This window comes from Bos indicus x Bos taurus, chromosome 16 (assembly GCF_003369695.1).
Source record: "Bos indicus x Bos taurus breed Angus x Brahman F1 hybrid chromosome 16, Bos_hybrid_MaternalHap_v2.0, whole genome shotgun sequence".
NCBI classification, from domain to species: Eukaryota; Metazoa; Chordata; class Mammalia; order Artiodactyla; family Bovidae; genus Bos; species Bos indicus x Bos taurus.
Genome location: NC_040091.1, coordinates 50151901 through 50164145, shown reverse-complemented (window position 1 = coordinate 50164145; position 12245 = coordinate 50151901). Strand labels below are relative to the sequence as shown.

The following is a 12245-nucleotide window of genomic DNA, read 5'->3' as shown; positions in this document are numbered from 1 at the left end:
GGCCCTCCACTTCTGCCAGGGAGGGCTACATTTGGTCTCCTAGGGCTGGCACAGGCTGGCACAGGCTGGGCATGCTGTGCTGTACACAGGGGGCCTGGCTGGGTGAGCTCTGTGGGGACAGTGTCTACCCTGCCACTCTCTAGAAGGCAGGCACTGGTGCAGGTACCGTTCTGAGCTCCCAGCAAGGTCTCATGCACTGGGAGAGGGGGCTTCTCCCTTGAAGAGCTGGTCAGGACCCAGAAGGCTGAGCCTGGGCTCACTTCAGAATAGTGGGAAACCAAACTGACAGGTGGGCCTCCCCCTGGACCCTGACTGGGCCATGAGGGAGGATGCAGTGAGGGCTCACTCCTTGCTTGGGGCCAGGGACTTGGGAAAGCAGGGGGCTAAGGGGCTGCCTGGACTTTGGAATCTGCAGCTCCCCCTGCTCGCCGGCCTCTCCAGCTGTGGGTTGGCCTCAATTCCACCCCAAACCCCCTCCAGCCATTTCCCCAGGGCTCAGGAAGCCCCTCTAGTTGTCCAGGCTGAGTTCATTGTTTTTTGGGCTGACGTGTGTGTGGGCGGGGGCAGCCCCCGAGGGCTCCTCCCCGTGGGCCCACCTGCTCACTGCAGCCCACACTGCAGGCATGGAGGCACAGATTCACACAGGGTTTATTGACAGGTCTGTGGGGGTAGCTGTTCCCCACCAGGACCTCGAAAGGCTGAGTGGGTGTTGGTGGGGCTGGGGACCCTTAGGACTCAGGCTGGGAGCAGGCTGTGGTTGGGACTGGCCTCTTGGCTGGTTCTGATGTGGAGCTGGGACGGGAGCTGAAGCCAGGACAGCAGGAGTGCCCCTTGGGGCCATGCAGGAGGCTGCCCTTTTGAAACTGCCCAGGTCCCAGGCCCCTGGGTGGTTCGGCCTGGTAGACAGGCCAGGGGAGGGCTTCGAGGGTGGCAGGAAGATCAGGGGGCTCTGTGGAGAAACTCCTGTGGCCTCAGGGACCGGTCACCACCTGGGCTACAAAGAGGACCTTGTAGGTCTCCTTCACATCCCCCCTGAGCTGCAGCAGGGCCGATGCCAAGAGTGGGTGGTCCGGCTGGAAGGGGAGAGGTGGGAACAGAGGGGGATCCTCAGTCAGGGGGCGCAGCAGGCACGTGTTTTCTCTTGAGGGCACTGCCCACCTCACCCACCGAGGCCCCCCAGCCCTCTCCTGGGGGGGCGGGCTCCCAGGCACCCACATCAAAGTCGATGGGTGGTGTCCAGGAGATGCTGATGGCCTTGGTCTGGCCGCGCTCCACAGAGCCTCTGGAGGGCTCAATGGTGAAGCCCTTGTGCTGCAGGGCTGCGATGTTGTCCATGCTGAACTCAACAGTCTGCAGGCATTGGTGCCGTCAGCGGGCAGGTGACACAGCTCCCGGGAACAAGCAACCCTGCCCCAGGCCCTGACCAGCAGGCTGCCCACCCCTCAACTACAGAGAGACAAGGCCAACAGAGGCCTGAGCTGCCCGGGCAGTGGTGGCTGCAGAGGTACTAGGGAGGCCAGGGCAGTGCTGTGGTCACCTTCTTTGCGGACAGCTGGGTAGTCCGGATGCAGCCCACCTGCAGTTCTCGGGTGGCAGGTGGGGCCTTTGTGTCTGGGTCCAGCTGGGCGTAGTCCAGGGTCACCAGGATGGGCTTTAGCTCCTCAGCTTCTGGAGAGGGAGGGCCTGGTGGGGGTCTTGGGGGTGGGGGTACCACGGAGGGAGTGCGGGGGTGCCCAGGGTCAGGCAGGGATCCTCTGAGCAGGGCTGGCCCACTAGCCCTGCCCCCACCTGTGGTGGATGGGCCAGGAATGCCTGCCCTCCCTGCAGACTCCAAAGGTCATGTGTCCTCTTCTGCCACCTTGCCCACCTCGGGGCTCTCTGCCCTCAGAGGGCTCACCCTCTCTGTGCTCCAGGTCAAAGGCAGGGATCACGGTCAGGGACTCCACGGGCACGTCCAGGGGGTCTCCGCCCTCCACGAACATCATGTGCTCGCGGGCCGCGCCCTTCAGGAGGATGTGGTGGGACACTTTCTGGGGGCAGGAGCACAGCGGTTTGCAACCCTGCATGTGGGGCTCTGGGAGGGGGCGGGGCTGTGATGTGGGCCTGTGGGACCCCAGACATTGGTCTCTCCACCTGATGACCCCCAGCCTGATGTGGAGCCCCCCCAGGCACCAAGCTCCAATGTGGGGCCGCTCAGGCAGCCAAAGGGCTTGGACAAGTGGACATGCGGGTGGGGAGGAGGGGTCCAGGCTGGGTCGGAGTCCTGCCTTTTCAAAGAGCACGACCTGCAGCCGGTCAGAGAAGTATAGGCTCTCGTGGTCTGGGCTGAAGGTCACAGTGAAGTCCTGAGCCTTGCCGGGCTCCATGACGCCCTCGACCGGGACCACGCTGAACACGCTCTGGCCACTGTAGTTCTGCGTGCCTGGGAGCAAGGTGGCCAGGCTGGTCCAGATCCCCCTGCAGCGCCTAGCACCCCCTGGCCCCCGCCTTCCACGGCCCACACGGTCCCCACAGCTGGCCAGCTCACCCACGACTTCCGTCCTCTGGTCAGGCGAGGCCAGGAACTGTGGCAGGCGGTGCTGGTCTCTGCTCCTGGAGGAGAGGCTGTCCAGCTGCATGGAGAACTTGATGGGCAGCGGGGAGTTGTTCTGCAGCTGCGGGGAGCAGGGCCAGGTCACTGGGGCAACTGGGCTGGCCAGCCGGGGAACAGGCTACTGCTGCCAGGTCTCAGCCCCCTCCTGCCCCTCCAGGCTCAGGCTAGCCTTCAGCTGAACCAGCATCCCACCCCAGTTCTCTCCTGCCTCCCCCTTTTCCCGGGAGAATGCCGCATCCCTCTGTAAAATATCCCATGGAATCGGGCCCAGGGGTCTGCTGTCAGAACCTGGACTAAGCTAAGTAAAGAAGCAGGGGTCCCACTGGCACCTTCAGCCCAAGGCCACCTCAGATGCGGGGGAGCAGAAAAAGCCAGGCCTGCCTGCCTGCGTGGGGGTAGGAACCCACATGGCCCCTTGTGGGGGATGGCCCCCATCCCATGCAGAGGCCCTGGGGCAGAAAAATGGGAGCAGTGAGAAGGCCTGGGCAGCAGCGGAGGGGCAGAGGGAGGGGCATCCTCAGCACCCCCTCCCCACTGGCTAGAGGGGCCAGTGGAGTGACAGCTTCTGGGGGTGGTCGGGGAGGGGGTGGATCGGAGCGGCCTGCGACTCTGCTGGCTCTGTGACTGAGGCGGGGTGGACCCCTCCTAGGAACCTCTCCCAGGCGATGGGTGGCACCAGGCCCCGCCACATGCTTTACCTTGAAGCCCAAGGAGACAGACTCTCTGGCGATCACGTAGCCCATGTTGAGGACATCACCTTCAATGGAGCACGTGATCGTGGACGCCACACCCGTGCCCATGAGGGCCAGGGAGAGCGTGCCTTTCTTGGTGATGATGTCCAGTATTTCTCGGGCCTGCAGAGACCACGTCCCTTAGCGTGAAAAAGACCCTGGCAGACGCAGGTGTGCGAGCTCTGTCTTGGAGCAGCTGGGTCAGGGCATGGGGGACCTGAGATGGCTGGGAGCTCCCTGGCCGCCACTTCCTCCTTCTTCCAGCGAGAGGCCAGGACCCAGGAGGACCAGTGGCTCCCAGGCCCAGAGTGCTGGATGGCATGCAGAGCAGGGAATAGGGCTGCAAAGGAGTTTGGGTGGGCTGGGACTCACCACAACACTCTCACGTGGGGAGAAGGACAGATCTAGGACCTGGGTCTCGCCAGAGGGCAACCTGATGGTGGGGTTCAGCAGGACGAAGGGGCCATCGGGGTTCAGCACGGAGTACTCCAGCTGAGGGCCCAGCGTCAAGGAGGGGGTGAGAATGGGGCCTCAGCCCTTCACAATCCCCTTCTCTCTCCCCCCCACCCCCTCACCCCCTGCCCCTGCTACAAGCTGCCTGGACGGCGTGGGCAGGATACGTCGAGATCCTCAGGGGAGATGTTCTGGATGGAGACCTTCTTTATGCCCCGGTGTCCTGAAATGGGGGGTCAGGTCACAGCCCCAGGCCTGGGGGTGGGTGTGGGAGCCCAGGTGAAAAGGGGTGTGCGTGGGGGCTGGGCTCCGATGGGTGGGGGTGTGCATGGGGGCTGGGCTCTGATCGGGACACACCTGCAGCAATGTCGCCGAAGTTAATGATGGTCTTGCCTTTGTCGGACGTCACCACGATAGACGGCGCCACTGCTGGACACCACAGCTCCAGGTACAGCGTGTTGTGGGGACTGGAAATGGCGGGGATTTGCTGAGGGTAGGGCAGGAACCATGTGCCCTGCCCTCCCATCCAGACCCTGAGCCGGCCCCACCGGGATCTGGGTGGCTGTTGGCAGGGAGAGTGACCACCCCACCCCACTGCCCAGAGCACCGCACCTGAAGCTCAGCGGTTCTGTCCCCTTCCTGTCTTTGGTGTCGCCGCTAGCAACAACACAGGGAACCACAAACTTGTCAAACTTCCCCTGGAAAGACCTGGTCAGGGAGGCCTGTGCCGACTGGTACTCTTGAGAGCTGGAACAGAACCGGCAAGGTGCACTCATGCCCTGTCCCACACTGCCCCCAGCACCCAGGAGGCTGTGCCCTGCCCTCCATGGAGGGATCTGTAAGGCCACACCTGCTTCCCAGGGCCCTGGGCCGGAGGGTACGGGGCAGTGGGGGTGGCAGCCTGGGGGCCATGCTGTGGCCCAGGCTGTGGTTGTCACGGTTTTGTCTGACTTTTGCAGCCAGACTTTGTCTGGCTTTTGCATCCCTTCCCTGGTCCCTGTGGGGGCCTCTCCTCTCCCAGGGTACCCATCAAGCACCACCAGACAACCGAGTTCCTGGGGCCACAGCAAGGGTCCAGGGCTGACAAGTGGCTCCAGCCTGTCAGAGCTGCCCAGAGCTCATGTGGCAACTGGGGAGGCTGGGCTGCTGAGCTGGGAACATGGGGGTCAGGGGCTCAGCGTCCCCCAGCCCCTGGACTGAAAGTTTTCACAGGGACCCTGGGCCCAGGGGAACTGAGGTGAGCAGATACCCAGGACAGCAGAACCTGAGGGGCCTCAAGGCAGCTCCTGGTTCCAGCTGTGCCTAAAGCCAGCCGCGCTCTGGACTTGCAGTCATAAGGCCCTGGAGCATAGGGGGACATCTCGTGGGGCAGGAGGTGGGGGCAGCCTTCTCTCGGGCCCACCTGGATGCAAGGTCCTCCTTCTGCAGCTCCGGGGGCTGGGAGGCTGAGGCCCGGAGCAGCCGGTCTTGGTTCTGCAGCCGCAGCATGGAGAAAGATGGTCTCCGCTGGTCCTTCCTCTGGGTGACCGTCTCCTTTTGGGACTGCCAGGGGGAGGCTGGCTGTGGTGTTGCCCTTGGGACCCTGCTGAGCTGGCAGACTGTCCAGGGCAGGAACCCGGGACCCAGACCCCAAGTACCTCCTTAAGGGAGACCGATGACAGGTGCGGAGACCCCTGAGGGCTCATGCACCACCCCCAGTGTCTGTCTTCCCCATCAGGAAGGGGAGGCACAAGGTGAGGCAGAGGGCTGGCCAAAACGGGGGTTCCTGCCCTTGTTCCCTGCCCCCATGCCTCACTGCCCTCTGGCAGGCTGAAGGCATCTGCCCCTTCCTTCTGGGTGTGCTGTGATAGCAGGGGTGCTTGGACACCGAGGAGTAACGGCTGGGGGCCCCCGCATCTCCAGGGCAGCAGCAGGTGCACGGGGCTCTGGGTCATGACTACCCAGCTGTATCGGATGCCCCTTCTGGGAAGGAGCCTGGGGCAGCTGCTTCTTCAGGCCTGAACTCCCTCAGGTTCACAGGCCCTTTGATGTTTTGTCTGTTCCCCTTCACTGTAAGCACAAGCCTCTGCTGAGCAGTACAGAGGACCTGGCCTACCCTCCCAGGCCACCCTGATGGACCAGGATCTGGGGCTCTTCCCTGCCTGGTGATGCTCTCAAGGGAGGAGGGAGGGCCTTTGCCAAGAAAAAGTGCTAACCTCTTAAAACACACCTAATGCTCCGTAAAGTGTTCCTAGGGCTCCTGCCCCCCAACCCTGGGCGCCCCCAATCTCAAGGCGGGGTGGGGGGGTGTTTGTTCCCAAGCCTTTGTGCAAGGGCCTCGTACAAAGCGGGCAGCTCCAAGCCCCCCTGGCCCCCTCCCCACCACGCACCAATTTGACCTCAGCTTTTCTGCTCAGGGCCTGGAAGGCCTCCTGGTGGATCAGCTCGCTGGGCAGCACTGGCCGGAAGGCCACTCGGACCAGGCACCTCTGTGGGGGGAAAGGTTCATGCTCTCGGACATGTTGGGGTCTTAGCTTAGAAGAGCCCTCCTGGGAGGTCCTGCCTGATCTCTGTCCCTGGAAGCTGGGTGGCTGCAGGCATGATCACCAGGCCCCTCTCACCATGTCGGGGGAGGGTCCCTGTGATGGACCTGGCACACTGCCCACAGTGGGTAGCAGCCCACAGGGCATGAGTGAGAAGGGAAGGTTCATGTTCAGGCTCTGAGACCTGGGGGTGGTCCCTGCACCACCCATCTGTCCCCACGAGGGGAATGGCAGCCCACCCCCAGGATGACACTGGGCCCCACAAGAGCTCCCTCACCGTAGCCTCCCCCATGCTCAGCACAGCAAGGGAGTGAGGGGGAAGCTCTTAACAGCTGCAGTAACTCCCTTGGAGAAAAGAACCATTTCTTAAGCCTAATTTGCTCACTTTACTACGATGCGTTTCTGTGACTGCAGGGCCTGCATGTCCCTGCCCATCCTCACTCAGTTCCCTCACAGTGGCTGTCACCCCCACATATGAAGGCATGGAAGTAAGCTCAGAGATGCTGTGAGGGCCCCGGGGAGTCCCTGCCTTGAGGCCTGGCTCTTTCTGTTTCATCAGGAGGAGCAGAGGTGGGAAACCTTGTGCTCCTGGTGACCAGGTGCTGCGCAGCCTCTGTGACCATCTGCTGTGACATCCAGGGCTCTACACCCTCACTTGGTCTGAAATGATGGAGCCCCCAGCCAGGGGCCTGTGGGGTCAGATGCCTTTGGGTGCCCCGCTTCTGGGGCCAGGCTGGGCTGGGTAGAGGGCAGGAGGGCCCACTCAGCTCTGATGAGGATCCAGGTTGATCTCTACCATCTGTTGTCTGGTTGAACCACTGTGGTCCAGGGTGGGCAGAACCAGGCACCCCGGGGTGGCCTGCCCCCCACCAACAGCCCACCTGTGGGGCTCACACCTACCTTTCCTGGCCACACGGTGCCCACCAGGGGTGAGATGGTGATGGGCGAATCTGGGGGCAGCAGGAACTCAAAAGACGTGGGCCCCACGGGAAAAGCGTCCTCTGAGCCAATGCGGGGCACTGAGTGGGTCAGTGAGTTCATGCTCAGGTGGGAGTTGATGACGTACAGAGTGGCCACGGATGTGTCGTACAAGGAGGTGGCTGCAAACTTGATCTGGTTGTGGGACAGCTCCAGGGGCGGGTAGACACCCACGGCCCGGCATGCCAGCTTGAAGCACCTGGAAGTGACAGCATGAGGGGCTCAGCCAGGGGCTGAGCAAGGGGGCCTCCAACACAGGACGCCCAGGACCAGGACAGCAGGTGTCACAGGCTTTGTTTCCAACCCCATTCATGAGTTTTAGTCAATTTCCAAAATACCATTTACCCCTGTGCACATTTTTTATTACTCAAAAATGCTTCATTTTTTTATTTAGCTTTCTGACTCTCTGCTTATGCTTTCAATACTCTCACAACGATCTTCTGCTCCTCGATAAGGAAAGCGTGATTGATCCTGTCACGGACACATTTAGTACACATGGAACCACCATAGGCTCAGCTGACGTATTTCTTCGTTTCAGACAACCTCATGAGAACTTTAGGTCTCATAGCATGAACGCCTCTAAGTTGGCCTGGGCACACACCACATGTGGATTTTGTTGCCTTCCCAACCTTCTTGGTCTAAGTGTAAACAATTCTATTACCAGGGGTTCAGGACAGCCTGGTTTTGTTAGAGGTTGTATTGTAGGGCAGCCTACAACGGTATGTCAGATGCTGCACCATCCTGAATGCCTCTAGATGCTGTCCACTGAAGAGGCCCCTGTGCACATTTTAACTGGATAATTAAAATTTTCATCACAAGTTTAAACAGTTGCAATGGAAGTGTCTGATTTATTTCCTTAAATATTCAGTGATATTTAAAAGGGCTTCCCAGGTAACTCAGTGGTAAAGAATCTGCCTGGCAATGCAGGAGACACAAGAGACATGGGTTTGATTCCTGGGTTGGGAAGGTCCCCTGGAGAAGGAAATGGCCATCTACTCCAGGATTCTTGCCTGGAGAATCCCATGGACAGAGGAGCCTGGAGGGCTACAGTCCATGGAGTTGCAAGGAGCTGGACACGACTGAGCACAAACATATGCATGACATTTAAAAATAAAATGACAGAGCTTCCCTAGGTGTTCAGTGGCAAAGAATCCACCTGTCCACGCAGGAAATATGGGTTTGATCCCTGGTCCAGGAAGATCCCACATACTGTGGAGCAACTAGGTCCGTGTGCCATAACTATTTGAGCCTGTGCTTTAGAGCCCAGGATTTATTGAGATGTAATTGACACACAGCTCTGCATTAGCTTGAGGTGTGCAGCAAAATGATTTGACATATATACTGTGAAATGATATTCACAGTAAGTTTAGTGAAAATCCATCATCTCACATAGATACAAAATTAAAGAAATAAGTATTTTTTCCTTTGTGATGAGAATACTTAGGATTTACTCTCTTCCCTTTCCTGTATAACATACAAGCAGGGCTAATTATATTTAGCATGTTGAACATTACATCCTTAGTTGTTTGTTGTTGTTCAGTTGCTAAGTCATGTCTGACACTTTGCGACCCCATGGACTGCAGCACGCCAAGCTCCTCTGTCCTCCACTATCTCCTGGAGTTTGCTCAAATTCATGTCCATTGAGTCGGTAATGCTATGTAACCATCCTCTCCTGCACGCTTCTCCTTTTGCCTTAAATCTTTCCCAGCATCAGGGTCTTTTCCAGTGAGTCGGGTGGCCAAAGAATTGGAGCTTCAGCTTCAGTATCAGTCCTTCCAATTAACATTCAGGGTAGATTTCCTTTCGGATTGATTGGTTTGATCTCTTTGCTGTCCAAGGAACTTTCAAGAGGCTTCTCCAGCACGACAGTTGAAAAGCATCAGTTCTTTGATGCTCAGCATTCTTTATGGTCCAGCTCTCACATCTGCACATGACTACTGGAACTATCAGAGCTTTGACTATATGGAACTTAATTGGCAAAATGATGTCTCTGCTTTTTACTACGCTGTCTAGGTTGGTCATAGTTTTTCTTCCAAGGAGCAACCAAGCAACTTTTAATTTCATGGCTGCAGTCACTGTCTTCAGTGATTTGGGAATTCAAGAGAATGTATCACTGCTTCCACTTTTTCCCCTTCTATTTGCCGTGAGTGATGGGACCAGATGCCATGATCTTAGTTTTTTGAATGTTGAGTTACAAGACAGATTTTTCACTCTCTTTCACTTTCTTCAAGAGGCTCTTTAGTTCCTCTTCACTTTCTGTCGTTACAGTGGTATCATCTGGACATCTGAGATTGTTGATATTTCTCCTGGCAATCTTGATTCCAGCTTCCAAGTTGTCCAGCCCAGCATTTTGCATGACGTACTCTGCATACAGGTTAAATAAGCAGAGTGACAATATACAGCCTTGACGTACTCAATTTTCCCAATTTTGAACCATTCAGTTGTTTTGTGTCTGGTTCTGTTTCTTCTTGAGCCACATACAGGTTTCTCAGGAGACAGGTAAGGTGGTCTGGTATTCCCATGTCTTTAAGAATTTTCCAGTTTATGTTTTCCTGGAATTCCCTTGCTTTCTCTATGATCCAATGAATGCTGGCAATTTGATCTCTGGTTCCTTTGCCTTTTCTAAACTCAGCTTGCACATCCAGAAGTTCTTGGTTTACATACTGCTGAAGCCTAGCTTGATGGATTTTGAGCATAACCTTATGAGCATAAGAAATTAGTGCAACAATCTGGTTGTTTGAACATTCTTCAGCATTGCTCTTCTTTGGGGTTGGAATGAAAACTGACCTTTTCCAGTCTGGTGGCCACTGCTGAATTTTCCAAATTTGCTGATATATTGAATGCAGCACTTTAACAGCATCATCATTTAGGATTTGAAATAGCTCAGCTGGAATTCCATCACCTCCACCAGCTTTGTTTATAGTAATGCTTCCTAAGGCCAACTTGACTTCACACTTCATGATGTCCAGCTCTAGGTGACCACATCATCATGGTTATCCAGGTCATTAGGGCCTTTTTTGTATGATTCTTCTGTGTATTCTTGCCACCCCTTCTTAATATCTTCTGCTTCTGTTAGGTCCTTATTGTTTCTGTCCTTTGTTGTGCCCATCCTTGCAAGAAATGTGCCCTTGATATCTCCAATTTTCTTGAAGGGATCTCTAGTCTTTCCCATTCTATTGTTTTCCTCTATTTCTTTGCATTGTTCATTTAAGAAGGCCTTCTTATCTCTCCTTGCTATGCTTTGGAACTCTGCATTCAGTTGGGTATATCTTTCACTTTCTACTTGGCCTTTCGCTTCTCTTATTTTCTCAGCTATTTGTAAAGCCTCCTCAGACAACCACTTAGCCTTCTTGCATGTCTTTTTCTTTTGGATGGTTTTGGTCACTGCCTCCTGTGCAGTGTTACAAACCTCTGTCCATAGTTCTTCAGGCATGGTGTCTACCAGATCTAGTCCTTGAATCTATTTGTCACTTCCACTCTATAAACATAAGGGATTTGATTTAGGTCATACCTGAATGGACTAGTGGTTTTCCCTACTTTCTTAAATTTTTAAGTCTGAATTTTGCAATAAGGAGCTGATGATCTGCGCTAGTCAAAGCTATGTTTTTTTCCAGTAGTCATGTATGGATGTGAGAGTTGGACCATAAAGAAAGCTGAGCACTGAAGAATTGATGCTTTTCAACTGTAATGAAGAGTCTTGAGAGTCCCTTGGACTGCAAGGAGATCAAACCAGTCTGTCCTAAAGGAAATTAGTCCTGAATATTCTTTGGAAGGACTGATGCTCAAGCTGAAGCTCCAATACTTTGGCCACCTGATGCAAAGAACTGACTCATTTTGGAAAAGATCCTGATGCCGGGAAAGACTGAAGGCAGGAGGAGAAGGGGACAACAGAGGATGAGATGGTTGGATGGCATCACCGACTCAATGGACAAGAGTTTGAGCAAGCTCCGGGAGTTGGTGATAGACAGGGAAGCCTGGAGCCCTGCAGTCCATAGGGTCGTAAAGAGACCGACACGACTGAACTGAATTGAACTAATTGAGCCACAGTCAACTCCAGGCCTTGTTCTTGCTGATTGTATAGAGCTTCTCTATCTTCAGCTGAAAGGAATATAATCAATCTTATTTTGGTATTGACCATCTGGTGATATCCATGTGTAGAGACATCACTTGTGTTTTTGGAAAAGAGTGCTTCCTATTACCAGTGTGTTTGCTTGACAAAGTTCTGTTAGCCTTTTTCCTGCTTCATTTTGTACTCTAAGGCCAAACTTGCCTGTTGCTCCAGGTATCTCTTGATTTCCTACTTTTCCAATCTCCTGTGATGAAAAGGACATCTTTTTGGTGTGTGTTAGTTTTAGAAGGTCTGGTAGGGCTTCACAGAACTGGTCAACTTCAGCTTCTTTGGCATCAGTGTTTGAGGCATAGACTTGGATTACTGTGATGTTGAATGGTTTGCTTTGGAAACGAACCGAGATCATTCTGTCATTTTGGAGGTTGCACCCAAGTACTGTATTTCAGACTCTTGTTGACTGTGAGGGCTACTCCATTTCTTCTAAGGGATTCTTGCCCACTGTAGTAGATATAGTGGTCTTAGAATTAAATGTGTCCATTCCTATCCATTTTATTTCACTGATTCCTAAGATGTTGATGTTCATTCTTGCCATCTCCTGCTTGACCACATCCAATTTACCTTGATTCGTGGACCAAACATTCCCGGTTCCTATGCAATATCGTTCTTTACAGCATCCGACTTTACTTTCACCACTAGATACATCCACAGCAGAGTGTCATTTCCACTTTGGCTCAGCTGCTTCATTCTTTCTGGAGCTGTTTCTCTGCTCTTCCCCAGTAGCATATTGAACACCTTTGAATGTGGGGGCTCATCTTCTGGCGTCATATCGTTTTGCCTTTGCATACAGTTCATGGGGTTTTCAGGGCAAGAATACTGGAGTGTTGCCATTCCCACCGCTG

The 12245-nt window shown here is 55.0% G+C and overlaps 1 protein-coding gene and 1 pseudogene across 5 annotated transcripts in view; both read right to left on the bottom strand.

Annotated features, from left to right (window-relative positions):
- Positions 1 to 629: 629 nt before the first annotated feature.
- The window catches only part of CFAP74 (cilia and flagella associated protein 74), an 89360-nt gene continuing 77744 nt past the window's right edge, over positions 630 to 12245 (bottom strand). For 2 of the 5 annotated variants that reach the window (XM_027565159.1, XM_027565160.1), the window contains exons 27-39: positions 7200 to 7476; positions 6147 to 6245; positions 5180 to 5319; positions 4390 to 4524; positions 4135 to 4244; positions 3945 to 4000; positions 3697 to 3816; positions 3292 to 3447; positions 2528 to 2654; positions 1898 to 2422; positions 1538 to 1668; positions 1216 to 1350; positions 630 to 1073 (exon numbers count right to left, since the gene is read on the bottom strand). In XM_027565159.1, coding sequence (XP_027420960.1) covers positions 972 to 1073; positions 1216 to 1350; positions 1538 to 1668; positions 1898 to 2422; positions 2528 to 2654; positions 3292 to 3447; positions 3697 to 3816; positions 3945 to 4000; positions 4135 to 4244; positions 4390 to 4524; positions 5180 to 5319; positions 6147 to 6245; positions 7200 to 7476 — 2113 coding nt within the window. In that variant the 3' untranslated portion in view covers positions 630 to 971. The remainder of the gene's footprint in view (positions 1074 to 1215; positions 1351 to 1537; positions 1669 to 1897; positions 2423 to 2527; positions 2655 to 3291; positions 3448 to 3696; positions 3817 to 3944; positions 4001 to 4134; positions 4245 to 4389; positions 4525 to 5179; positions 5320 to 6146; positions 6246 to 7199; positions 7477 to 12245) is intronic. The other 3 variants (XM_027565162.1, XM_027565163.1, XM_027565161.1) reach the window with 3 other exon arrangements.
- On the bottom strand, positions 7664 to 8017 carry LOC113906685 (annotated as a pseudogene).